The following is a 24356-nucleotide window of genomic DNA, read 5'->3' on the forward strand; positions in this document are numbered from 1 at the left end:
GAGAAAGACGTCTGCAAACACAAATATTGCATCATATCGCGCCGGTCGGTGTTCTAGAAGCACCGCCAACACCCCCAAGGACGGCGTTCACCTCGTTCTGTCCGACGAGCCGCACCAGAACGTCCCCCACAAGGGACTTCCAGCGCTGGGCGGCCAATCGCTCCTGCAGGGTGTCCCTGAACTGTAGGTGGCGCTGCAGCAGCCGCTCCACCAATGAGGCGAACTTCTCGCTTGCGTCACATCGTGGTGAAGCAGAGTGGACATTTTAGGATGTGGCAGTCGGCAGAGTATTGATGAAGTACATATAGAGTGGAAGTTTGCTTACTGAGGTTGAGAGGTCACACGTTGAGTGGGTGACGTCGTCTGGTATTTATCGTAGAGTTGCGTCAAAGTGGATACGTACTCCCACTCGGAGTGGAGGAGCTGCAGCGCCACCTGGTGTCGCGCATCTGCGTTGCACAATGACTTGTGTGTCGGCCTACTATACGTTTTGACAGACACTTATGCTACTTGATTTTATTTATTTTACAAACTTTAACTCACACTAACATTCTAAACATAAGCAAAATTATAATGTATTAAAAAAAAAACAGTATGGCCACATGGTTAGTAATATGATCTTCACCCTAACTTGTCCAAAGAGAAAAATTTGGTGTATGGTTGTTGTTGTAACCTGTTCCTTCCGTCAGTCCAGCTTTGAGGCCCTGCAGAAAGCAGTGCAGCAAAACTTTTCCTCGGCATGTCTCAACTGGATCACTGCAACTAGAATTCAAATGTACATTTTTTAGTAAAAGGCACTATTTTTTCAAGTGCTCATTTGTATAAAGTTTTCAATTTTATTCATTTTAAATGTTTTTTTATTTATTTATAACATTTATTTTGTTAGGGTAACCTTTTATTATTATTATTTTATTATTATTAAAATTAATTATTATTTTTTTATTATCAAACCACAAATTTATATAAAAGTAATCATTAGTTTACATTTGAAATATTAATTAAATTGCAAATTCTATAAAATTGATCTTTTTTTTCATAAAACTGATCATTAACCCTTTACTTTGCATTCAATTAAACATTTATTTCAACTTTTAGTTTATGTATTTTTTTTAATTAAATTGTTAATTTTATACAAGTTTAAAAAAATCAGTCATTACATTTTCCTCAAATTATACATTTATTTATATTTAAATGCTATTTATTGAATGTCTAATTTTTAGAGCGATTTTTTTCCCTATTGAAGTGCTTTTTTTTTTTTACAACTTTGTGTATTATTTATTAAACATTAAAGGATTACAAGACGTTGATCCTTTTTAAACATCTGAACTAAAGCTTTTTTTCTTGCTTTTTTAAAATTAAATCCTTTTTTTTTTTAAATCAAAGTCACCAGTTTTTATCAAGTTGTTCTTTTTCTTATAAATTCTTCAATGACTCATTTTAGAAACAAATGCTATGTGGAAATTGCATCATCACCCGTTTCTCTTACGTTTCAGCACATGTGGCCGCAGTGCTCTCTGCGTCCTGTTGATGGCGCTGCGTGTCTCCGCGGATAGCCATCACATGACACCGCATCACGCCCAGCTCCTCCTGCAGCAGGCAACAACGTCGTCAACTCTCACTACACAACCAACCAACCAACCAACAAACAAACAAACGACCAAACAAACGAACAAACAAACAAACAAACAAACAAACCGCTCCCTAGCAAGGTATGTATGTGACCTGACCCTGAGGGACTCCACCAGGGCCTCCAAACGCCGCGCTTTCTCCCAACAATGGCGCCGGTTGTCCTCCAGCTCGTCGCGCAGGACCGAGTCCCCATGTTGGACGTGGGTCAGCTCCAGCAGGGCACCCATCAAACCCGTCTTCAGTTCCGAGACCATGCACTGCAGCTAAAATCGTTTCAGACCATAAACGTTTCTCTGAGTTTTTTCCCCCCCACAATTATTTATATTATATATTTATATTATATATTTTTAACCACGCTTCCTACTACTATGATGACAACTACTATGATCACTACCACTCCTACTACAATGGGTTAGCTGCCACAAGCTCCGACTTCCGGGTTTCCACACATCAGCGCCGTTTCCGGCCACTGCTGGCCGCGTTCCAAACCCCTAACCGCGTCGACAGGAACGCGTAACCGAGGGGCACAAAGTCGGAAACGCAAGTATCGGGATGCGGCCCACACGTTGTAAACCGGAAGCGGAATCAAAGTTAATGTGCAAAAACCCGGAAGTCGGAAGTCCCGCCTCCTCCGTGGCTTTTACCCCATTTGTAACTAACTACTACTATCACTACTTTTTCTTTCTACTGCTCTCACAATGACTGCTAAGACTACCACCATTTGTAATACTATCGCTACTACTATATTGATTACTACTACAATAACAATGAAGACTACTACTAACACTACTGACCCTGAGGGACTCCACCAGGGCGTGTCTCTACTTACCTTTGAGATTTCCGTGACAAGCTCCACCTCCTGAGGCTTCATGACTTGACACAAAAAACAAACAAACACATGCGCAGTTATTCAAGTGCAAAACCACAAATTGTGAAAATTCACGACCACATTTAAAAAGCAATAAAATCACATTGGCCGTAATGAAGCAGCGTGTGGCTTGCAACAAAATGCACGTAATCCGGCTGCATCAATTGAACTAAACATCATTTTGTGTTTGTTGACCTGTTTATGCCAAGATGGAGGGGCCCCCCCGCCAGCGGCCCCTCTGCTCAAGGAAGTGACAAGCCCCACCAAAGTACTTGCATGCCCTGCAGGAGCTCAGCCCGCCGCAGTCTGGTGAACAAAGCACGCACGATGCAAATAAACAACAAAACCACTGGGGGAAAAAATAAAGGAAAAAAGAAAAGGAGGTTTTAGGTTATTTTATACACTCATTTCACATGGGGGTAAAAAGCAAGTCGGGATAATTTTTAAACGCTCAAGCAAAGCTTACCTCATGTGAAGTCCTTTTAAAAGATGCTCCTCGATATTCCCTTGTTATTTCCCGACAGCACCTTTAAAAATATTCTTTGTTTCGCCCCTTTTTTGACTATGGCAGCTTTAAAAATATTCATTTACACTCTGTTTCCTCAGTAGCCTGTAAAAATCTTCCTTTATGTATTTTTAACTTTAACTTTATTTTTCCTGCACGTCTTTCCTGCTACACCTCGAAAACAAATCTTCTTTATAATCAAATTTTCTTTAGGCAACTGCAAACATGCTCCTTTGTATTCATTTTTTTGTTGTTGTGCTTCTTAAAAAAAAGCCCGTGTTTGCTGAGCACTGTTTTTTTTTATGCTCAGCAGCGTGTGGGCAGCAGATGTCCTGTGTGACGTCACCATTCATGAACGCATAAAAAACAATGCAACATATATTTTATTATGTGTATAACGGTATATTTTTATACAGAGATGTTGATGTTTGGTTGGTTTGAAATGTTAAATTACTATTTTGTTTGTTCAATAAAATTTAAAAATAAAAATAATTTCATTGTCTCGTCCCTGCTCGTCTTTAAGACTATCCACCTATGTCCCGCCCGCCTAATCCAACGGGCTGTTATAATCAAGCAAACCTATGTTTGTGCTTCCTGGAGAAGGCGTAGCTAATCGGCTATCTTCGTTCTGATTGGCTACTGAGTTCATGCACTTTTCAAATCGTTAGAACAGCTGACGGCGACGCTGGTGTCAACATTTTGTGTACACGCGTGGCAGGTGAGGAAATTAAAATTACGACGCAATTACCACATATACTCAATATAACTATATTTGACACCATATAACCTTAAAGTATTGTGTTATTTGCATGTGATTCTATGGTGTCTTTTCTGCACGTTTTTTTTTTTTTTTTTTAAACAGCGTCGCCGAGATAACGTTAGCTTCTCGTCAGATGATGTGTTTTTGTAGAATCTAAGCTTTATTTATGTCGCTTTGGCGTAATTTTAGCTGGTACGTTAGCCTTTGAATTCCATTGCCAATTTCCTACCTGAAAAGCCCAAGCCGCTCCCAAACTGTCAGATTAGTTTTTGTAGCTTATGAATGAAATAAGCAGAAAAAAATATCTCCCAGGGCTTTTAAATGGGAGGCTTTGTTGATACACGGAGGGCTGAGAAAATATTTTTTTTTCTGTATTTTAAAATATCAAATAGAGGTGCTTAACTGGGCTTACACAGATTTCTGATGTAGCTACCCGGCCGCCACCCCTTCAAATTATTTGGAAGTTTGGATAAAAATTCGTCTTTTGTCCTCCCGTTACTTTAGCTTTGAATAACAAGACCTTTCTGTCCGAAGACATGAAGAGTGGCGAGTTTCAGTTTGACTCTTCGTCTGAAGAAGAAGATGTTGACACAGAAGAGGACACTCCTTTGGACATTTCCTGGTTTGCCTTGAAACTTCATTTTCATCTTCTTCACCTCCTGTTGCTTCTTCGTATTCTTTGTTTTTCCAAATTATGAGTTCATTTTCTTTAGACATTTTCTCACATTTTTCATTAATCTTGTTTGCTTATTTTCTAAAGAATTTCGTTTTTTTTTTTTATTCTCATGCTTCTAATTTGTAAAGATTTTCTACATCTTATTCTCCCTTGCTTTTTTCATTTTAATCTTATTTTTCTAATTGTCTGGATATTTTTTCTTCATGTTATTCTCACTTCACATTTTTTGATTTCTTCATTTTATGTTATTGAACTTATTTTTCAATTTTTTTCTTTATTTTAATTCTAATTCTTATTCTCATTTTCAAATCTTTTCTGACTTTTCCATTTTCATGTTTTCCACCTTTTTATGTTTCAGTTTTATTTTGTCATCATTTTTCCAGTATTTTTGTTTTCCTTCGTCTAGATTCCTTAAATTGCCTTCTTATTTTCTTATTGTTTGCCATACTCTTATTATTGTCGAAGTCTTCTCTTTGTTGTACTTCCTATAGGTCGCTTGCACATGTCGTCACTTCCGCCTCGGATTTCTCGTAGTCGCCATGCTGGGTGGCCTCCATTTACGTAGCGATTCGGTCTACGTATCTATCACGTTTGTTTTCTGCGTTTAAAATGGTACATTGTTGCTGCATCGTTGGCTGTTCGAACAAAGCCAAGGGGGAAAATGGTCGGTCTTTTTTCCGAATTCCGAAAATAATTAGGAACCAGGGCCTGGAGACAGAGGAGTGCGGACTCCGGAGGGAAGTCGTTACTTTGGGCTCGTGTGTGCAGCGATCACTTTGTGAGCGGTAAGCTTGTTTACCTTTATTTAATGCATGAGGATTAATAACGTTTCGACCGCCCATATATGGGCAAGTTGCTTATGTTTTGGATTCATGAGCAAGCAAGTTCGGTAGTACAAGCTGGCTAGCGGACGTTAGCCGAAAGCTAACATCGAACATTTTCACCCAAGTAGTGCCAGTGCAAAGTGTTTACTGCTGAAATTGGATTGATTAGTCTTGGGCTTTTAATGCCGATAACATGTTTTTTGGTGGCAAAATGTAAACTTGGAAAAAAAAGAGACAGAAGGGGCTGATGCAAGAAAACAGACCCCCGGGGGTGATGCAAGAAAACAGACCCCCGGTAGCCTACACATCATGCTAAATAACTTATTCACGGCCACCCTACTGCGGTAAAATAACCACTTTCCATATTTTATTTGTTTATATATTTGTTTATTTTAACAGGTCGCCCTGCGCCCGTTTTTCTGTCCAATCATCCCGACTGGGCTCCAACATTAAAGTTGGGTCCCAAGTTACAACATCTATGTCTCAGCCCAGTCGGTGCCAAGATATGAACGTGCACAGGAGAGACAAGCAAAGAAAAGGCGACTCGAAGTGGCAGAGATTGTTGCAGTTATGCAGCCAGATGGCTCCAGTAACCTGTACCCTCAAGTACTGCTGACATCATTGACTCTGGTATGCCACTCAGAATTCATTACATGATATATTGTATGCATGAGTGAATGTATGTGTTTGTTTGTGTGTGTACACTCACCTTATATTTTAGAGACATTTGGAAGTGTTTATAGAAATAAGTATTTGCCTGTAGCAATGTTCATACATTAAAAAATGCAACAAAATGTGTACATTTCTTTTACACTGACAACAAAAACTATACTACTTTACTATATTAAACCTATTACTGGTACCGTATTTTTTTGTGATTTTTTTATTTATTTTTTTCTTTAGGGATCTCATGCCACACCGACTTGATTGCCAATGACATGATGGAAACGAAGGCGAGCATCAAAGCATTGGAGGAGGACAACATGCGACTGTTTGTTTGGCGCTAATAAAGGCAGCGTTTATACAAATTCTATTGTTGGGTTTGTTTACAAAGCTATACATAATACAAATGACAGGATTTGACTCAATGTGCAATATGGTCCCTCTTAAAGTAATGACATAAATCTCTATTATTTCTAAAAGCACAAAAATGAAGTGAATAATGATTAGATGTAGTAATTTCAGGGTTAAAAATTGAACTGTTAATTAATGTAGTTTATTTTAGCACAGGTGCCTACCATCCTGAGATGACGGTATGATGTAATGTTGATGGGGTACGCAATGACTTTCATTATGCTATGTACAGAGGAAAAAGTTGCTCTCTTTTAAATTTGTTTAATGTAAGACAAGTACCAGTACTGTGTTACAGTTTTCCCAATAATCCTTGTTTCACACTTGTCACAAAACCACTGTCCTTTTGGCAGTCTAGATTGGCACACTTCAAGTGATATCATTTGATTTTACAATCTGCTGCAGCACAAAAAACTACTTTATTCCGCATCTTTGAAGTACATGAGCAAGTGGTAGGTGACAGCGGCTGAGCAGGAACACTGGAAGTCCACTGCTGATCTAGTAAATGCTCTCCCGAGCAGTTCAGGTAAGGAGGGGATTTTGGGAAAAAAAACTCTGGCTTTTCCAGCTGGCCAAAACGAGCGATCTGGGTGGACTCGCTCAATCACACTTTGTCCACACCACAAAGTCGCAGAAGTCCGTCCAGTTAAACTCATCTGTGCCTGAATCTGAAAATATTACAAACATTGTAATGAAAATATGAAACATAGAATTAAATAAGAAACTACAAAAAGTAAAGCCATACATACCTGGTAATACTATTGGTGTTGTCGTGACAAGTGATGGGAATTGTTGCCATCTGGCACCAGACAGAAATTGGGTGTTGTGACAGCCTCCTTAACCGTGAGATCATAAGAAAAGCTGTCAGTATGCTCAGTAGTTACCATGAACACGTTTTATTGTACTGGAAACTGAAACTAAAAATACGTCCTCTGAGAGTGGTTAACCTTAACCATTTAGAATAAGTTGATTAAGTAACATGTAACTAGTGAAAGGGTAGCATTAAATTTAATTAAGCCACGGGGAGGCTGTGCATAGTTACTTTTTATTCTTATACGCTCTGCCATATTTGCCTGTTATAAAATTGTTAGAAAAACCACATCAGGTAAACCTAGCTGTGCATGTAAACACAATGATAACAGGAAGCCTGAGAACAAATCAACATTTTTGTGTGCAGAATTACCAACACCATGTGGTTTACTTACGTGCAACAGCAACCGTTTCTTCTGATGCGATGTTAAAGTTTACACTCTGTATCCACCCGCTTACAAAATAATTGTAAGCCTCCAGGGATTTGTTGGCGTGTTATGGAGCATGTTGTCAACACGAGGTAGGGAAAGATGTCCAGAGATGTCACATTTGGCCAGCAAGCTTTCTCCGTCAAAAAAAAAATCACCCTTGGTCAGGACGTAATTAGGATCAATTCCGCCACACAGAGACACCTTCTGCCTGTATCGTTGTTTTTGATCTTCCGGTAAATCGTGAAAATACTGCGAAAATTACATCAGGTTGATAAGCTCTACCGTGTAACTCGCGAGTGTACCTTGTGAACCGGCGGACACCCAATATGGCGCCCGAAGGAAAAACTCCCATGATGCATTACGATGTGCAAGCGACCTATACTATGTCTGACTGGCTATTCTTGTTTTGTGCTCCAGGGTTCCTTTGTCAGAAGTGGGTTCCTCTCAGTTTGTGGGCATATGTTCCCTCCCAGGTAGAAAGTGTCAACATGTTCAGACATGGCGAACGTAATCGTATGCATGCACATTATGCAACAAAATGACACGGGTATGTGTGTGCAGGTTGCAGGTACAAAGACATCCGCAGGAGTGTGCACAAAGACGTCGGTGAGCTACACTGCTGTCATACTGATAATACTAATTCTAATACGGCAAAGACTGCCATTGCTACTGTGACTACGACTATTTCTAATACTAATACAACTACTGCTAACACTGCTACAACTGCTTCAACTTTTACTACAATTATAAGTACTCCAACTGATGAAGGATAGAATTAAAAAAATAATAATCTAAAGCTAAAACTAAAATTGAAAGAAACGTTTTCATTGACCAACTGCTGTGAACAATTGCCGTCCGGTGTTTTGAGTGCAGAGGAGCTGCACAAGCAAGGCGTGCAGGACGTGTTTGTGCTGTGCACCCGAGGCGAGCTGTTCAAGTACCGCGTGCCTTCGCTTCTGGAGGTCTACCAGCAGAAGGGTCTGAGCGTGCACCACCTGCCCTTCCCCGACGGGGAGGCGCCCAACCTGGAGCAGTGCGGACACATCCTGGATGAGTTGCAGCGCAGCCTGGACGCCAACCGCAGGACCCTCGTCCAGTGAGAGACAACAATACAATACTTATTATTATACAGTACACAGTATTCACAGCGCTTTACATTTCACACTTTTTATTTTAGAGCCTTGTTTAGTTAATTTTAATTTTCTCCCCCTCAAAATTCCACACGCAACACCCCATTTTAAAATGTTTGCACATTTTGCCAAAATAAACCAAGTTATTTTTATTATTTTCATTGCAGCTGCTATGGAGGTCTGGGACGTTCTGCATTAAGTATGAATCTATTTTTTTTATACCTTTCTTTTCCTCAATTTCCATCAAACATGACTCCTTTATATTCCAGTTGCCGCATGTCTGCTCATCCAGCTTTCTGTAACCATGACTGCCAACGAAGCCATCGACATCCTGCGTGCGCACAGAGGACCCGGAGCCATACAGACCGTCAAAGTAAGGCAATTGTCAGGACTTGTGGAGTTTGATGGATTTTATCAAGGAATTTAATGCAGATAAATCCTCTTTTTTTTTTTCCAGAACTTTTTTTAAGGCGTTAGCAACAGAATGAACAGATTCTCCCGCGTCACAACTTTAAGGCATTTAGTTAGGCAAGGTGTTTATGTAGTTATCTCCTTTTCTAGGACTTTTTGAAGGCATTAATATACAATATCTAACATTTGAGGACTTTTTGAAGACACAAGGCAACATATTCTCCAATGACACAAGATTAAGGCATTTAGTTAGGCATTTATATGTCGATACCTCCTTTTTCCAGGACTTTTTGAAGGCCTTAATGTAGACTAAAATCTAAAATGAGGACATTTTGAAGGCTCAGAAACAGATTCGGCAATGTCACAACTAAGGCGTTTATTTAGGCAAGGTTTATGTAGATACCACCTTTTCTAGGACTTTTTGAAGGCCTTAATTTAGAATGTCTCAAGACCTTTTTGAAGGCAGTTTAGTTTCTCAATTTTTAAGGCTTTGTGAAATCATTTGTCTGTCTTAGGAATTTCTGAAGGCATTTTATGTAGCTTTGCTAATTCAGGACGTTTTGAAGGCATTTTATGTAGCTTTGCTAATTCAGGACGTTTTGAAGGCACTTTATGTAGCTTCACCATTTCAGGACTGTGAAAGCATTTTTTACACATCTCTGTTTTCAGAACTTTTAATAGCATTTTACACACCATATGTAAATTTTCAGCTTGGAAATATGTAGACCTGATACATGTCCCATTTTTTTTCCTTTCCTTCCTCGACAGCAATACAACTTCCTGCACGAATTCCGGGAAAGCTATGCTGCCTACCAAGAGAGCCGAGACATTCACACGGAGCGCTCAGTTTCTCGATGAGCCAATTCCTCCTATGTGATGTTATTGAGTGCACTTTATTATAAAAAAAAATAAAAATAATCATCTTAATGTATATCTTACTCAATATTAATTATTACTTAAAAGGAAGAATTCCTGCTTGTGTGCTTATTGAGTAAGCATTATTGACTTAAAAGCTTCTAATTGATATTACTTATGTTTGCTTCTTCTGCCTTTGCTGTTTACCTTGGACGTGCAGTACAATTAAAACAAACAAAAAAAAGAAATAAAATAAAACAGAGTGGGATGGTTTTATTTTCGTCATATAAACTCAAGTGGTCAAGTCTTAAAAGTGACATTTTGGTGACGCGACACGATAGTTTTCACCCTGTTTCTGGACAAAATGAACTAACACATGATAAAAACTTGTCTGATGCAGTCGCTAGCGTCTAAAGCATCAAGACTGGCTCGTAGCGAGGAGTGCTGGAGATGTCCAAACAGAAAACATTAACACAAAAACAGAGAAACATCCGGGGGGGGGGGGGGGGGGGGGGGGCATTAAGTACGGTAAACAACAAACAGTAGTGCTCATTTGTAGCTCATTGAGGAAGTTTCAAACTAGCGCCAACTGTTGCTGAGTCTACCTTTTGAAATTGGTCTAACGCACACTTTGAACACTACGAGAGGGAGGTGTCCTGTTTCCACGACGATTAACAGACTGAATTCATCATCTAGCTGTCAAACGCACGTGGGAAAATGTCTTTACTAGTTCGTTAAACACTCTTGGGTTGTCGACTAGCTACCCCGCTGGCCTCCATGAAACCTCAAAAGGAAGTACGGGCTGAGAACGTGGGAGGTTTTTAAAAAAAAAAAAAAAAAAAAAAAAAGTCCTTTGAGTTTGTCCGTAAAATGTTGCAGCGTAGGCCCCGAGAGATCCAAGATGGCCGTCTGGTGTTGCTGATTGTGGCAATCTCTGGCCGCTCCCTTGAGTGTGTGTGCATGTGTGTTTGATTGTGTGTGTGTGTATATTCACACAGCTCCGAGATCCAAATGTCCTGACCCGTTTTGCCATCGTCATCCTTGCTTCCCGCCTTACGAGCTCACCAAAACGTAGATCATGCTGCATAACACACAAGAACAACAACATTTTGTCACCAAGGCTGAAAATTCATTTGCAAGACACTTTCATGTAGAAAACGTGAAGTTAAGACTTTTTAGGAATAGTACGTCAATATTCAAGAACTTTTGAAGCCCGTTTACACAGAATAGCTAGTTTATAAGGAATTTTTGTGTAGACTATGCCTTTAGTTTTAAGGACTTTTAGAGGGATTTTTTTGCCTTTAGAAAGACATTCCATGTAGAATAGCTAATTTGTAGGACTTTTTGAAGATAGCTAGCATCGCTTAACTCCATTTATGAAATATTTTGAAGACATTTTATGTGCAATAGCTGAATTTAAGACTTTTGAAGGAATTTTTAGGAATAACACTTAAATGTTCAGGACTTTTTGAAACCCTTTTACATAGAATAGCTCATTTTCAAGTTTTGTATAAATGACCTCCATTTTACCTCCACTTTTTTTAAAGGCATTTTGTATGCAACACCTGGATTCAATTGATAACTTCAACCTTAAGGACTTTCAGAAGGAATTTCACAGAGTACAAATTCTCAAGCCTTTAGAAAGACATATGTAGAATTGCTAATCTCGTACTTTTTGAAGGTGTTTTGTATGAAACACTTTAGTTTAAAGTAATTTGATACCTTCAACCTTAAGGACTTTCAGAAGGAATTTCACAACAAATATCTATATTCTTAGGCCTTTAGAAAGACATTCTACATAGAATACCTAATTTCTAGCACTTTTTGAAGGCAACTAGCATCGCCTACCTCTATTTGCAAGATGTTTGAAGGCATTTTATGTGGAATCGTATTTAAAAGGACTTTTTGAAGGCATTTTGTATGCAACACCTGGGTTTAAAGTCATTTGATACCTTCAACCTTAAGGACTTTCAGAAGGAATCTCACAAGAAAATTCTCTCGCCTTTAGAAAGACATTCTAGAATAGTTAATCTCGAGTACTTTTTGAAGGCATTTTGTATGCAACACTTGGGTTTAAAGTAATTTGATACCTTCAACCTTTAGGACTTTCAGAAAGAATTTCACAAAGAATATCTAAATTCTTATGCCTTTAGAAAGACATTCTACATAGAATACCTAATTTCAAGCACCTTTTAAAGGCAACTAGCATTGCCTACCTCTATTTGCAAGATGTTTTGAAGGCATTTTATATGGAATCCTTGAATTTAAAAGGACTTTTTGAAGGGATTTTATTAAGTTTATATCAGGATTCCTTGCAAGCTCTCTCTCTCTCTCTCTATATATATATATATATATATATATATATATATATCTCAGAAATAACTCCAATTTGATGGCTTTCATGCAGAATATTTCAATTTCCAGAACGTTTTGAAGGCTTTTTACATAGAAGCTTAATTTAATATTCTCTGACAGTTTTTATGAACAACATCTAAATTGTAAGGACTTGTAAAAGGTGTAAGACATCAACTTTCATGGCTTTTTCAATCATTTGTGACGTACCCGTAGAGATAGTAGAAGAAGGAGAGGAGGTAGAAGGCCAGCTTGCACCAGCCTTCCTTCTGACAGAACGCCAGGATGTCTGCATTCATGATGGTCGTCGGGTCGTACAGACCCGGACAGCTCATCACGGGTCTGCTCATGTACCTGCAAAGGACACGCAGGGACAGAGACATGCGAGCACGTGAATGTCAAATGTCAAGATGGCGCATCGGTCCGCCACGCACACACCTCCAGACGTGGTAGGCCAGCAGGGGCAGGTTGAGGACGAGCGTGAGCCACTCGGCGGCGCAGAAGAACATGACGCAGAAGAAGAAGTGGATGAGATACTCCGGGAGCACCAGCTGCAAATGCCAGGAGGGAGACGAGGGGTTTAAAAAAAAAAAAAAAAAAAAAAGTCATACAGTTGATCCGCCATTACAGAACTACAGAACATCATCAAACATGCAAAAACGAGAATGATGGTTCCAATTTATGCAAAGAAAAGCATCATGCTGGAGGTTATGGTACATAAATGAATATTCATCCAATCCAGTGATTCCCACCCACGGTGAGAAATGATCCTATTTCAATTTAGGTGGTCCAAAAATGACTATCGATTATCTATTTATATAAATGTAATAATTAGGGGCGAGAGGCGATTTTAACAATTTTGAATCCTAATTAATCGCATTACTTCAAAAGTTAACTCATGATTAATTGCAAATTTATATCTGTTATCAACATACAATATAATGTACAATAAAAGTTTTCATACTCTTCTTACATATGCAGGAAAAAAAATCAAACTAATAGAAATATGGCTGCATGTTTTAGTCACGGATAGTAATTTCAGAATCATTCATAAAATTGAGTTTAAATTAAAAAGACGCACTACTGTCCTGCAAAAAAAAAAAAACGAGTGTGATATTGATTTGTGTTGTGGTCATTTTTCTACCACTAGATGGCATAATTGCATTTGTAAGACTATGACAGCTCAGTGGACTTTTAAGTGGACTTAAGACTCTTAATTTAAGAGCTATTAAATCTCTAATGTGAAGTTGTGAAATTTTGCACATTTTTTAAATTCTAAAATACAACTTGACCCCAGGCTCCAGAAATAAATGCATTATTATAGAATTTATTGCTGCCATCTTTTGACGTGGACTTGTCTGCTGCGTTGCGACTTGAATTTCCCCAGTACAGGCTTTCCAAGTAAGGGGCAGTCATTAATGGCACGTTAAAATAAATAAATAAATAAATAAATAAGTGGTGCTAAAGGAACTTTAAATTAACTCAAAATGAATGCACCAATTTTGACACCCGTAGTAATAATAATACAGTGGCAGACAGAACAATGACATGTTCTTCCACTAGGTGGCAGACTGGCAGGCTGTATAACTGCTATTTCTGTTCGGAATAGCTTTGCAAGATTCAACCAAACACCGACAAGCACATTTGTGCGTAAATCGAGACATTTTTGAAGTTATATTAATTTTTCAATAAGTATTGATTCTTACAAAAAACAAAAGGTAAAAAAATATTAGCTTTATATTTAACAATTTGTATTTTCAAAATGGATTTGCACTTGATTAGCCACCCATCCGCTTAAGTGCAACGCCCAAGAGTCAAACATGATAGCTGCTAATTACGCTTGGCGGAGGTAATAGAAATGAATGACACATGCAGTATTTCAGTTGTCCATGGTACTTCCTCACAAACACACGGGGGCGACACACTGGACGCGGCACCATGCTACGAGCTAGCGGGGGTACTAGTGCGAGGTCACAAGGTTGGGTGGTTGTCAGTGGGTAGGGGCAGATGGAGGCGCCACATGTAAGCCATGCAACGGGGGTAGGGTGTTGAAGAAAGAGGACTTGGGGGGGGGTGCTTAGGATGGGATAGTAGACTTTCATGTGTTGAAAATGAAAACCCTGCACTGTGCTGCTAAATGCAATCCAAGAGTCACTTCCAAAATAATTCATTAAAACAAAAAAAAGACCTCTCGCTCCAAATAGCTCCTCCCACAAGTGAAATGTCTGGCCTGTCAATGTTGGCATATAAAACTGCTGAGCTGGACAGCACGAGTATTCTGCCATCTGCTGCACACCTCAGGAAACGCAGAGCTGCAGCCAAAAACTGGAGCCACACACGTTTCAGACCACAATACAGCCTTGTGATTTAAAAAAAAATAAAATAAAAAATAAAAAAGCTCAGATATGAAATTTACTCATGTAGTTTAGGATGCACATATCAATGTTGTGCCAAATGCGTAAAAACTAACAACACGCTTCCTACGCTACGGAATTTTAATGTCATTATGATGGTACTTATAGTGCTAAATACATTGGGGTTTTTTTTTGGTGGTACTTGGTGCAAAAAACAGACTGATCACCGGACCTTCAACTTCCTGTCACTATACTGGTATGCAAACAGAAGAGAAGGTCATAGTATAAAAAAAAATCGTAATAATCATATCATGCATGATTTGAGCCTTTGCAAGTCTTTTCAGTTAACAGATTTTGTTTTGCGTCAGTTGCATTCAATCAAATGTTATTGCTTATGTTTGGTGGTGGGGATTTAGGGTAGCCTTGCAAATTAGACAAATTAAAGTTAAAAAAAAAAGAATACATCTCTCCAAAACAAGAGCAACAACATTACATTTTTCTTTCCAGACAAAAGCCTGCAAGACAAAATAGGGGGACTACATGTGGTATTGTCGAAACCCAAAACAAACCTTCACGTAGAGTTTAGCTAACTGAAAAGACATTTGCAAACACTATTGGTTCGTGCACAATGAGCGGGCATTTTACATTTTCAAGACTGGTACAAACCTTCAGGGCAAGTTTGACGCGTTTAATCTTTTTGACCTTTTCGACTGTCTTTTTTTTTTTTTTTTTGCAATGTGTAAAAAAACAAAGCGGTTTAGGAAGGAGGGAGGACAAAAAAAAAAAATAGCATTAGAGGTTGGACAGTGGAAAGAAGGCAGGGTTGTGCCAGGTTATTCATTTAGCATGACAGTGCAGAGAAATGATTGAAAAAGTTTTTGTTCCACAGGTAAGTAAATTCCAATCCAAGCGTTTCAGCATGCGCCCATAAGAGATCAAAGGATGCTGGGACAGAGGTGGGGTGGTCACTTACTGGATTTAAAGTGTTACATTGATCTATGGGATTCTTGTAGTCCGTCTTCAGCTCGTCAAAGGCGATTATCTGTGGAGGGGAAAACAGGGCCACATTAGAATAGGAAAATTAGCCCTCTACAGGTAGTTATTGTGCGTCTACAGTAAGTGTCTGTGGTTTAATTAATTAAAAAAAAAACTGAGCGAAAAAGTCCATTGCTTAATGCGGGAGCCTTAACATGGCACTTGTGGTAGTAAAAGATAAAAATAAAAAATATTGTAATGTATTCTGTTTTTTGTTTTTTTTTGTGGCCGAGTGCATCGTGACTTCTCGCGAGATTTCCACAAGGCGGCTGACAGTGAGAGCTACCGCTAAGCCTGCTAGCTTGTAGCTCGCGAGGTGACGCTAAATAACTAGTTTCCCATTCGACAGAAACACCTTTGATTTTGGCAGCGCTCGAAACGAATAAAACTTGAATTATTTTAAAATTAAACAACGGAAAAGTGAATGTTATCGCGCTATGAATGAAGCGTTTAGTGACGTCGGTTTCAGCCGTGTCAATATGATCACGACGGCATTCTCGAAGAGTTACGTCAAGGTGGACGTAAACGCCAATTCCGCCCACGTTGATGATTTACGTCAGAGGCGTAAAAATTACAAGCGGGCCGTCCAACATGGCCTGGCTTTCCTTCTTTTGCTTGGGCAAACCTTAAGTCAACTAACCGCCACTAACTAGTGTCCACAGTACTTACGTGCCAGATGGCGAAAAAGATGAGCGCCGCCGTGAGCAGTAACGCGAGCATGTAGCAAAAGGCCGCGAACGTGAACGCCATTGTGCCCCTCCGCTCCGGTCCGGCTCGTCGGTTCCTGGTCAGCACTGATGATGCAGGCAGCAGGAAGCCCTCGCAACGGATTCGCGCTGCACCCCAGCCACAGCTTCTCCTGAATGTGTTTCTTCTTTTCCATTGGATAATGTAGGCATGTCAGGTTTCTTCCTGTACAGTTACCGCCATCGTGTGGAGGTTTGCAACCTCTCCAAGCAGTGGTTCTCAACTGACGTCATCCTCTTTTGTCTAAAAAAATAGACACTACCGTACGTTAACATTTTTTAAAACAGAGTTTCAAGTGATTCTGACATACAGTCAAAAACTTTATTGCTAGCTATGACCCCACTAATATTTGTCTCATTTTATCAATTATTTTATTATTAGCTGACGTTTGTCGTAGTTTTTTATTATAATTTTATATTAGTTTGTAATTGTCTTCCATTGTATTACGTTCTAGATTATTTTCTAATTTGTATTGTATTTGTTTCACATTTCATTTATTTATTTATTCGAAAAAACATTTTGTGTAAATATTCATGTATGCACATTTGTTTATTTTGGCTCATATATATATTTTTTAACTGTTTTTTGGTCATTTAATTTTTGACTAATGTATTTATTTTTCAAATGTACTTTATTTTCAGTATTGTTCCCTATTTTGTATTTTCTAGTGTATAATATATATTTTTAATCCCATTTTATTTTTGCAGTTTTTTTTTTTTTAAGATTTTTGTACATTTTGTTAACAAACATACAGTAAATATCATGGTCTTAAAATATCCAAAGGTACAACATTCAGTACACAGAATAGACTCGTGGGAAAACAAGCTAAACATGGTCCACGCTTTTATTTGAACAACAGGAGACTATCGACACATTTTCATAATAAAGTACAGTATGGAAAATACAAATACAGTACAATATCTTAAGTTTCACCAGCTGACAAATGTAGATTTTCTTTTTTCATTCTTTCATACAGAAAGGTGAAAAAACAGCAGGACAAAATGACTACGACAGCACTACATTATCATAATAATAATAGGGAGGGAAGCAAGCAGTTCAATCACCCAACTATGACCCAACTCCTATTCGTACTTTTCTTTAAAAAGGAGTGTTAAGTACAGTATATCAAATAGAATGCAGCTGCAGCAAATAGATCAGGCAAAAAAAAAAAAAAATCAATCAAAATCATTCAAAAACCTGTGCTGGACTTTATAACATCAAAGCTTTGATTTCTCATAGGTTTACTTTTCATTTTACAATGACTGCAGATTTGATTTCCTCACAATGCATGACCGGAAACTGATTAACTGGGGATGGTCATGTTTGGAAATATGTCCGCTGCATGTGCCGATATCTCCGATCTGCTACTCGGACTGGCATGTGTAATTTGGCATCTTGGTGATGAAGTGCCGCCACCGCGCGTGAAAATACAATCATTTCTTTATGGCATCTCATCCCACCCCTCATAGTGCAGCATCAGGTCATTGTTTACCGAAAGTTGTATTCGCTGTTAGAGCAGGGCAATTATTTTAATCATTAAATTATTTTTATTAGGTCACTTTTTTTTTTTTTTCCCCCGGTTTTGCGGTTTTAAGGACTGAACAATAACCTAGCACAATCACTAATATAATTGGACTTAAAAGATTACTGGCACAAAGATTAAAGCCACTGGCACATTCAATAGACGAAAAAAAAAGAAAAAAAAGACCGCGGGCGAAATCATTTTTAAAAAATAAAGAATTCTTACAAAGTCAATTATTGGCATAATGGTGTCTCAAATCAGCCGAGGCTCTCAACTCATTTTTGCCATCTATAGATAGAAACATAAGATGACCTTAAGGAAGTGGAGCTACATCCACACAATTGAACCTGAAACAGAAGTTCAGAACATTCAGAGACTCTGAGTGTTGTTTCGAAGCACACGAAGCATTCACTTTACGTACGACATTCATCAACACGACTAGAAATCAGTCAGTAAATACAAGATTTTAATAATAACACCGCACATTTATAGCTATCCATTTCAATTAAGCAAAGACGCAGCCTTCAGGATTTTCACAAAGTGTGTGTAGATTCTCCAGTTTGGAATGTTTTGAGATGAGGGCACCAAAGAGGATTTACCCTGCAGTTCCCCGAAAAAAAGAAAAAGAAAAAAAAAGTAAAGTTATAATGGAAAAAAAACTGACTGGCGTACTACAGCATACCCACCAAATGAGCATTTTAACTACGCTACGCTATGTTTAACAAAAAAAACTGGGCTACTAAATTTGCCGTCTGAAATGTTAGCGCACATCCTACTTGGCAACCTGACCATACTCAATTCCTAAGTGCCTTATTGTGCTCGACGATGATTTACATCCCCTCAAATTCATCTGAATCACAAGCTGAATTTCACATGTTGAGCGGCAGGATGTTTGATTTCTCAAAATAGCAAAAAAACAAACAAACAAAAAAACAACAACCCAAACAGTACTTTAAAAGTCAAGACAAAAAAAACAAAAAAATATGAGAACAGAGTAATACTTTTGGAACCTGTGGAAATGCTCCGAAAACCAAACACTTGGGAAGCGTGGGTGAGTTTGGTCCACTACAGAAGTTTTCATTCGACATGGAACACAAACCCGGCACACGGAGACGACAAAAGGGGGAGGCTGGGAACGGACCTGGTGGGTTAGCGGTATACACGTGTAAGAGTGTATACTGTAAAATAACCGTCGCAAACCTCAACCCGCAAACATTTGAACCAGTGAGAAGAAGCCTAGAACAAGAGGAAGTAGTAAACACTATTTAAATCAGGTCGAGGTTCGGAAAGAGAGCGGCGTTGGTGGACCTTCCGAGGTTCTTTAGCGGAAGAAGCGGAGTTTCTCCCGAAGCCATTCCTCCGTCAAGTCCTCTGTGTTCCGGATCTCAAACACCTGCAGCGGCAAAGATTGAAATTCGGGTTTGGAATGTTGTTTTGTTTTTTGTTTTTTTGTCAGAAAATGTGCACCTAGTTTGTGCATCTGCACGTGCCCATTCCCTAGTTATATCGATGTTCACAAACCTTGGTCAATTGAGCAGTATGCACCAGCGTGTTTTTGCTGCCTGCGTACATAATATGCTGCTCCACCTTGCAACCTGTCCCAAACACAGACACGGAACATTCCAGTGAGCAAGCGAAATTGCCGATCTTTGAAACGTCATCGACTTTGCATACGCACCCACGGGGCTGGAGAAGATGAAGCAAAGAGGATAAGACACGCGTCCGTCATCGTGCTGGTATTTGTAACTGTACACCACAAATCGGGGCTGCCTCTCCGGGAGCTCTTCTTTCAAGCCGTCGGGAGAAATGTCCTGGAGCAAATCAAACGGCGCAACTTTCACGCTTACCATACAGTTCAGCATCAATAATTCAACAACCTACCTCGTATTCTTCATCCAAGATCACCAGCTGTTTATCTTTATCGATCTTCACTAAGGGGTTTAAAAGAAAATCAAACATGGTAAGTGAATACAACAAAACAAGAACAAGTACACTGTTAAAAAAAACAAAAAAAACAAAAATAAAACAACAACTAGACTAAGTGCAATTTCTGGAGATATTGTGTCGGAATGCTGAAAGCAAATGGAGAGATAAATTATGAAATTAGGCCCCGGGGACGACCCAGGACACGCTGGAGAGACTATGTCTCCCGGTTGGCCTGGGAACGCCTTGGGATCCCGCCGGAGGAGCTGGTTGAAGTGGCTGGGGAGAGGGAGGTCCTGGTTTCCCTCCTAAAGCTGCAACCTCGGATAAGTGGAAGAAGATGGATGGATGGATGGATTATGAAATTATGACCTCCTGGTTACTGGACAATGCGCTTTACCAACTGTGCCACCGAGCAGTATCAGACACCTGGTAATGATGATAAGTTATTTATATGGAAGTGGGCGAGGAAAGTAATACTTAGAAAAAGTTCAATGACTGTTGCTTAGAAAATTAATGGGGAAAAGTTGATATTATTAAACGTTAAATTGTGCAAATACTGTCAGTAATGTGGAATCAGATGGTATATACCCTGAAAGGAGTGAATTTTTGAAGCTAGATGAAATTTGAACAATGTAAATTGGAAGTATTATGCGGGAGTTGTTAAGCGGCAAAAAAGTATGGAAAATAAAAATCATAACATATGTGGGACTGCTTCAGCATTTCCACAACAACAAAAAAACTCCACTAAGTTTTTCACTCAGAAATTCTAAGTAAATTTTACAAGGCCAGTTTTGAAAACATTATACCAGTTTATTTCTTTTTCTTTTTCAAAAAAGCTACTCAAGGGGGTTTAGGAACTAACCTACAACCTTCAGGTTGGGAGACAGCCACTCTACCACCTGAGCCATGCCGTTCCTGCTGTATATTGATGGTATCAGGCGGAATCCTTGTACCTCCAAGAGACCAGTTTTTGTCTTATTTTGGACACTTAATTTTCTTCTGGCCAAAGCTTTTCAAAACTGATGTAAACCCCGTTTGATTGGATATTTAAAGCGTCTCCTATCCTTTCGCCCAACCCAGCATGTGTGCAGCATAAATAAGAGCGCCACCAGCACAACAAGCGTCGGCTTACGGCTTAAAAAGGCTGTGAGTGACCCACTTCCGGGAAACTGTCAAGGATTTTGACTGATGAAACTGTATGTTTCATGAAAAGTCGCATTAATGCGGAATCTTAAGGACAACATGAAATAAAAAATACGAAAGGGAAGGAACTGTGAACCGCTACTCAACTGATGATGGCCGCATTGTTGGTCTCCTTGCGGAGACGGAACTTCTTCAACTTCTGGACCAGATCTTCGTCCACTTCGCACACTGACAGTGTTTCACTCTAGCAAATAAAAAGAAAAAAAAAGAAAGTAATTGCCGACAAATAACCACAACGCGCTCATAAATGAAATCACATGGGGTATGCTGCCGTATATCAACATTTGACCTGATGTCATGCATGAGGATAGGTCTTCTTTTAGAATAGGTGATTCTATTTTTTTTTTTTCCATCTCCTAAGTACTGCTTAGGCACTGGTACATTCCCCGATTTGGGAAGTGTTATTCACTGGATTTTACAGTACTGTAATTAAAAATAAATCTCTGAATTGATGGCCTTAGGCGCTTTAAAGTGTAATCAGCTAAGACGTTTATACCAAGCTGGAGTGCAGCACCACTGACTGAAGGCTTCCCAATTATCTGACCCGCAGCCACAAACGACAAAAAGTACCCAGCTGGCTCAACAGGATTTTAATGCTCCCCACCTGTGTGTCACCTCCTCATCACATTACATCACCTTCACAGCACGAAGACATGAGCTCCTTCAAAGTCTTCATTCTATAATTACGCCTTCCTCAACAGATGGCCCGGGTGGGAGGCGGGATTTTTCTGAGCTTTAAGAGAAGATCCTCAGAGATTTAGCCGACTTTCAGCGCAAGTGACACAATAGGAAGTGCAAACAAAGAATGAGGAACCACAAAAGACACTTGTGACATCAGTCCTACTTTCTGCTACGGTTCTTTATTTCTAACCAGGAAGACAGCTGGTAGGCTAACTGACACAGAGCTAAATAATGCCTTGACGGGTAAACTCTCTTTTATTGAGGAGAGATGCAGTCAAAAGCAGTCGTGTGGAAAAAAAAAATCACGAAAAGGAGGAGGAGGAGGTGCTTGCTTGCAGAACCCATGCATGTTGAAACATATTTGCACGGTATCCGCTGCATAAAGTTTCCCCAGATACAGCAGAAAGTGTCTACATTCTCCTTCAAAATAAGACAAACAACAATACATAAATTATTAAACATAGCTGAACTATCCGCAACACAAACCACCTTGAGATGAGGCTCATGAATAGTATTAGCTAGCGTAGGAGCCTAGATAAATACTACACTAACTAAGCACTACTTTCTTTGGTTTGTGAAATAACATCATAGCAGAAAAGGGGTGATGTGAGCAAATAGCAATGCTATTTTATTAGCTAGTTATCTGACTTCATAGCAGGTCTTATTTCACCAATTGTAGTTAAACTTTTGTAGCTGGTTGTAAACGTTAATTTGAAGACAGCGCTATAGTAATAGCACCCTTTCTGCTGGAGTGGTGGGTATGCTCTTGTAAAAGTGGCATCATATTGGAACCTATTTGGTATTCGTGTGTTTGCTTTTTTTTCACTCAATAATTGTCTGTAAGGTGCAACATTACTTAATTGACGAGTTGATTACCAAATTAATTGATAATCATTGTTGATGATAATTGTTTGGATACCTTGTTTAATTTGAAATTGTCCAAGTGCTTGGGAATTTCTGCTTCTCACAAGTAAACGTTATCCAATTGCTGCTCCATGAAAGCAGACTTATTGTGTCGAATCATAAACGTTACCTTTTACTTTGAAAAACAAATAACATTTTTGCCTATTTTCTGACATGTTATGGACCAAAACATTAACGACTATCATAATTAAATAAGTAAAACCCATTTTTAAAAATCTAATTTATTGAGTAACGGAGAAAACAATCGATCATTTAAGTAACTGTCAAAATAACCAGTTGCAGCCCTAATCATCTGAAAGTGCTTTGGTGACTGTCACTGTCCTCTCCCCCCATTCTGCACTTGTTCTTAAAACATGGTTCGTAACACAAAGAAAAGTAAACAAACTAAGGAACTTGAAAAACTTGCCAATTTAGCTTTTATTTTGACACCCACAACCGGAAAACGGTTGACTATTCGCCTCTCAGCTTGAAACTAAAAGGGTGGAACTCATGCTAAGGCTACCAAGCTAACGCTAGTCTGCAAACGATCGTACTTTTCCTCCTGCAACCGTACCTCCAAAACTTTACGTTCGTCAACACCACCAGATGGAAACACACAAGCGAACGAGGCGACAACTCTCTCCCCGACATAAACGACACACTCACCATTGTTGTGTTCGGAGTTCAAAGCTCGAAGACGAGTCAGGCTGCTGCTCAGAATGGCAGTGACGCGTTCAATGTTTTTTGTTTTTTTGGAAACTTCACAACCGCTTGTGACGGCTTTACTTGGGCCAATCCGGAACAAGTGATGCTTCTAAACTTCATCCAGCCACACTCACCGCTGTTGTGATAAATCTATCGATAAACGTTCGCAATTCTTAAGTACGAACCAAGTAAAGAGCAGCTGGATCGGCGACATAAACTGTGGGACTAATTATGCTTGGATATAATCTGATAATAATACATTTATTTTAATAGATATACAGAAGTTCTTCTCTTATATATATATATATATATATATATATATATATATATATATATATATATATATATATATATATATATATATATATATATATATATATATATATATATATATATATATATATATATATATATATATAATATATATATATATATAATATATATATATATATATAATATATATATATATATTTAGGATTCGAATACAACTGTAATAACTAAAATTCAATTTAATTTGGTGATCGCGACAATTTTTTGTCACATTTACATGAACGCACCTATTTTTTTTAATGTGACGTCATCAAAGAGGAATGTCTCCTTTGGAACGTGACTCTAAAGTTAAGTTGAGATCGTGTGTCTCGAGTGAATTTTTTTACTTGACATTTTTAATATCAATATCATCATTATTAATTATAACATAATTTAAATCAGAAGTCAAGTAAAAATGTTCATTATTTGCAATGTGCGTATAATCTAAACACTGTATTCGGATTAAAATTGTGTTTGCTGAATATGAAATCATGAGATGAATCCATCTGTTTTCAGCCATCCAAGGTGGCTGACATTTCAAGCAGCACATTCCACCTGCTGTCGACTGAAATTGACCTCAAAGTACCTGTCACAGCTCACGTGTTTTCAGGTTTGGTCACTTGATGTTTGCAAGCCACGTCATTCAAGT

The 24356-nt window shown here is 38.8% G+C and overlaps 4 protein-coding genes and 1 long non-coding RNA gene across 9 annotated transcripts in view; 2 read left to right on the top strand and 3 right to left on the bottom strand.

Annotated features, from left to right (window-relative positions):
• LOC144031428 (uncharacterized) overlaps positions 1 to 3324 on the bottom strand; it is a 9001-nt gene extending 5677 nt beyond the window's left edge. For both annotated transcript variants that reach the window (XM_077538564.1, XM_077538562.1), the window contains exons 1-9: positions 2964 to 3324; positions 2693 to 2846; positions 2459 to 2502; positions 1728 to 1892; positions 1487 to 1587; positions 674 to 762; positions 326 to 449; positions 92 to 230; positions 1 to 11 (exon numbers count right to left, since the gene is read on the bottom strand). The exon at positions 1 to 11 is cut by the window's left edge and continues 85 nt beyond it. In XM_077538564.1, coding sequence (XP_077394690.1) covers positions 1 to 11; positions 92 to 230; positions 326 to 449; positions 674 to 762; positions 1487 to 1587; positions 1728 to 1892; positions 2459 to 2500 — 671 coding nt within the window. In that variant the 5' untranslated portion in view covers positions 2501 to 2502; positions 2693 to 2846; positions 2964 to 3324. The remainder of the gene's footprint in view (positions 12 to 91; positions 231 to 325; positions 450 to 673; positions 763 to 1486; positions 1588 to 1727; positions 1893 to 2458; positions 2503 to 2692; positions 2847 to 2963) is intronic.
• Positions 3325 to 3591: 267 nt separating this feature from the next.
• On the top strand, positions 3592 to 10217 carry cdkn3 (cyclin dependent kinase inhibitor 3). Of its 2 annotated transcripts, none has more exons than XM_077539119.1 (8): positions 3592 to 3720; positions 4297 to 4384; positions 7992 to 8047; positions 8136 to 8180; positions 8448 to 8670; positions 8872 to 8903; positions 8974 to 9077; positions 9884 to 10217. In XM_077539119.1, exons 2-8 carry the CDS (start codon positions 4299 to 4301, stop codon positions 9971 to 9973), a joined length of 636 nt encoding a protein of 211 aa, XP_077395245.1. In that variant the 5' UTR covers positions 3592 to 3720; positions 4297 to 4298; the 3' UTR covers positions 9974 to 10217. The 2 variants fall into 2 exon arrangements, with proteins under 2 accessions (XP_077395245.1, XP_077395246.1); XM_077539120.1 differs by having other exon boundaries at positions 3686 to 3720; positions 4267 to 4384; positions 9884 to 10216.
• On the top strand, positions 4392 to 7984 carry LOC144031726 (uncharacterized). Its single transcript, XR_013287593.1, has 3 exons — positions 4392 to 5223; positions 5662 to 5892; positions 6166 to 7984. It is a non-coding gene; the product is annotated as an uncharacterized LOC144031726 (long non-coding RNA).
• Positions 10218 to 10788: 571 nt separating the features above from the next.
• On the bottom strand, positions 10789 to 16643 carry cnih1 (cornichon family member 1). Of its 2 annotated transcripts, XM_077539121.1 has the most exons (6): positions 16381 to 16643; positions 15650 to 15718; positions 15343 to 15390; positions 12761 to 12873; positions 12533 to 12676; positions 10789 to 11051 (listed from the first exon to the last, which is right to left on the bottom strand). In XM_077539121.1, exons 1-6 carry the CDS (start codon positions 16459 to 16461, stop codon positions 11024 to 11026), a joined length of 483 nt encoding a protein of 160 aa, XP_077395247.1. In that variant the 5' UTR covers positions 16462 to 16643; the 3' UTR covers positions 10789 to 11023. The 2 variants fall into 2 exon arrangements, with proteins under 2 accessions (XP_077395247.1, XP_077395248.1); XM_077539122.1 differs by lacking the exon at positions 15343 to 15390 and having other exon boundaries at positions 16381 to 16629.
• A 641-nt stretch (positions 16644 to 17284) lies between these two features.
• On the bottom strand, positions 17285 to 23546 carry gmfb (glia maturation factor, beta). Of its 2 annotated transcripts, none has more exons than XM_077538131.1 (6): positions 23360 to 23546; positions 21197 to 21293; positions 19862 to 19911; positions 19659 to 19791; positions 19502 to 19575; positions 17285 to 19373 (listed from the first exon to the last, which is right to left on the bottom strand). In XM_077538131.1, exons 1-6 carry the CDS (start codon positions 23360 to 23362, stop codon positions 19302 to 19304), a joined length of 429 nt encoding a protein of 142 aa, XP_077394257.1. In that variant the 5' UTR covers positions 23363 to 23546; the 3' UTR covers positions 17285 to 19301. The 2 variants fall into 2 exon arrangements, with proteins under 2 accessions (XP_077394257.1, XP_077394258.1); XM_077538132.1 differs by lacking the exon at positions 23360 to 23546 and adding an exon at positions 21606 to 22261.
• Positions 23547 to 24356: the final 810 nt, after the last annotated feature.

Source organism: Festucalex cinctus, chromosome 12 (assembly GCF_051991245.1).
Source record: "Festucalex cinctus isolate MCC-2025b chromosome 12, RoL_Fcin_1.0, whole genome shotgun sequence".
NCBI classification, from domain to species: Eukaryota; Metazoa; Chordata; class Actinopteri; order Syngnathiformes; family Syngnathidae; genus Festucalex; species Festucalex cinctus.

What these genes read in the sequence shown, in the direction of transcription:
- gmfb (XM_077538131.1), bottom strand. An exon ending in CAACAATGCGGCCATCATCA is followed by an intron (nt 19,912 to 21,196) that starts GTTGAGTAGCGG and finishes TAAACCCCTTAG; the next exon opens with TGAAGATCGATAAAGATAAA. An exon ending in ATACTGCTCAATTGACCAAG is followed by an intron (nt 19,374 to 19,501) that starts GTTTGTGAACAT and finishes TTGCCGCTGCAG; the next exon opens with GTGTTTGAGATCCGGAACAC.
- cdkn3 (XM_077539119.1), top strand. Translation starts at nt 4,299, where the DNA reads ATGAAGAGTGGCGAGTTTCAGTTTGACTCTTCGTCTGAAGAAGAAGAT. An exon ending in TCTGGGACGTTCTGCATTAA is followed by an intron (nt 8,904 to 8,973) that starts GTATGAATCTAT and finishes TTTATATTCCAG; the next exon opens with TTGCCGCATGTCTGCTCATC. An exon ending in GAGCCATACAGACCGTCAAA is followed by an intron (nt 9,078 to 9,883) that starts GTAAGGCAATTG and finishes CTTCCTCGACAG; the next exon opens with CAATACAACTTCCTGCACGA.
- cnih1 (XM_077539121.1), bottom strand. Translation starts at nt 16,461, where the DNA reads ATGGCGTTCACGTTCGCGGCCTTTTGCTACATGCTCGCGTTACTGCTC. An exon ending in TCTTTTTCGCCATCTGGCAC is followed by an intron (nt 15,719 to 16,380) that starts GTAAGTACTGTG and finishes TCCCCTCCACAG; the next exon opens with ATAATCGCCTTTGACGAGCT. An exon ending in AATGTAACACTTTAAATCCA is followed by an intron (nt 15,391 to 15,649) that starts GTAAGTGACCAC and finishes AAAAAAAAAAAG; the next exon opens with ACAGTCGAAAAGGTCAAAAA.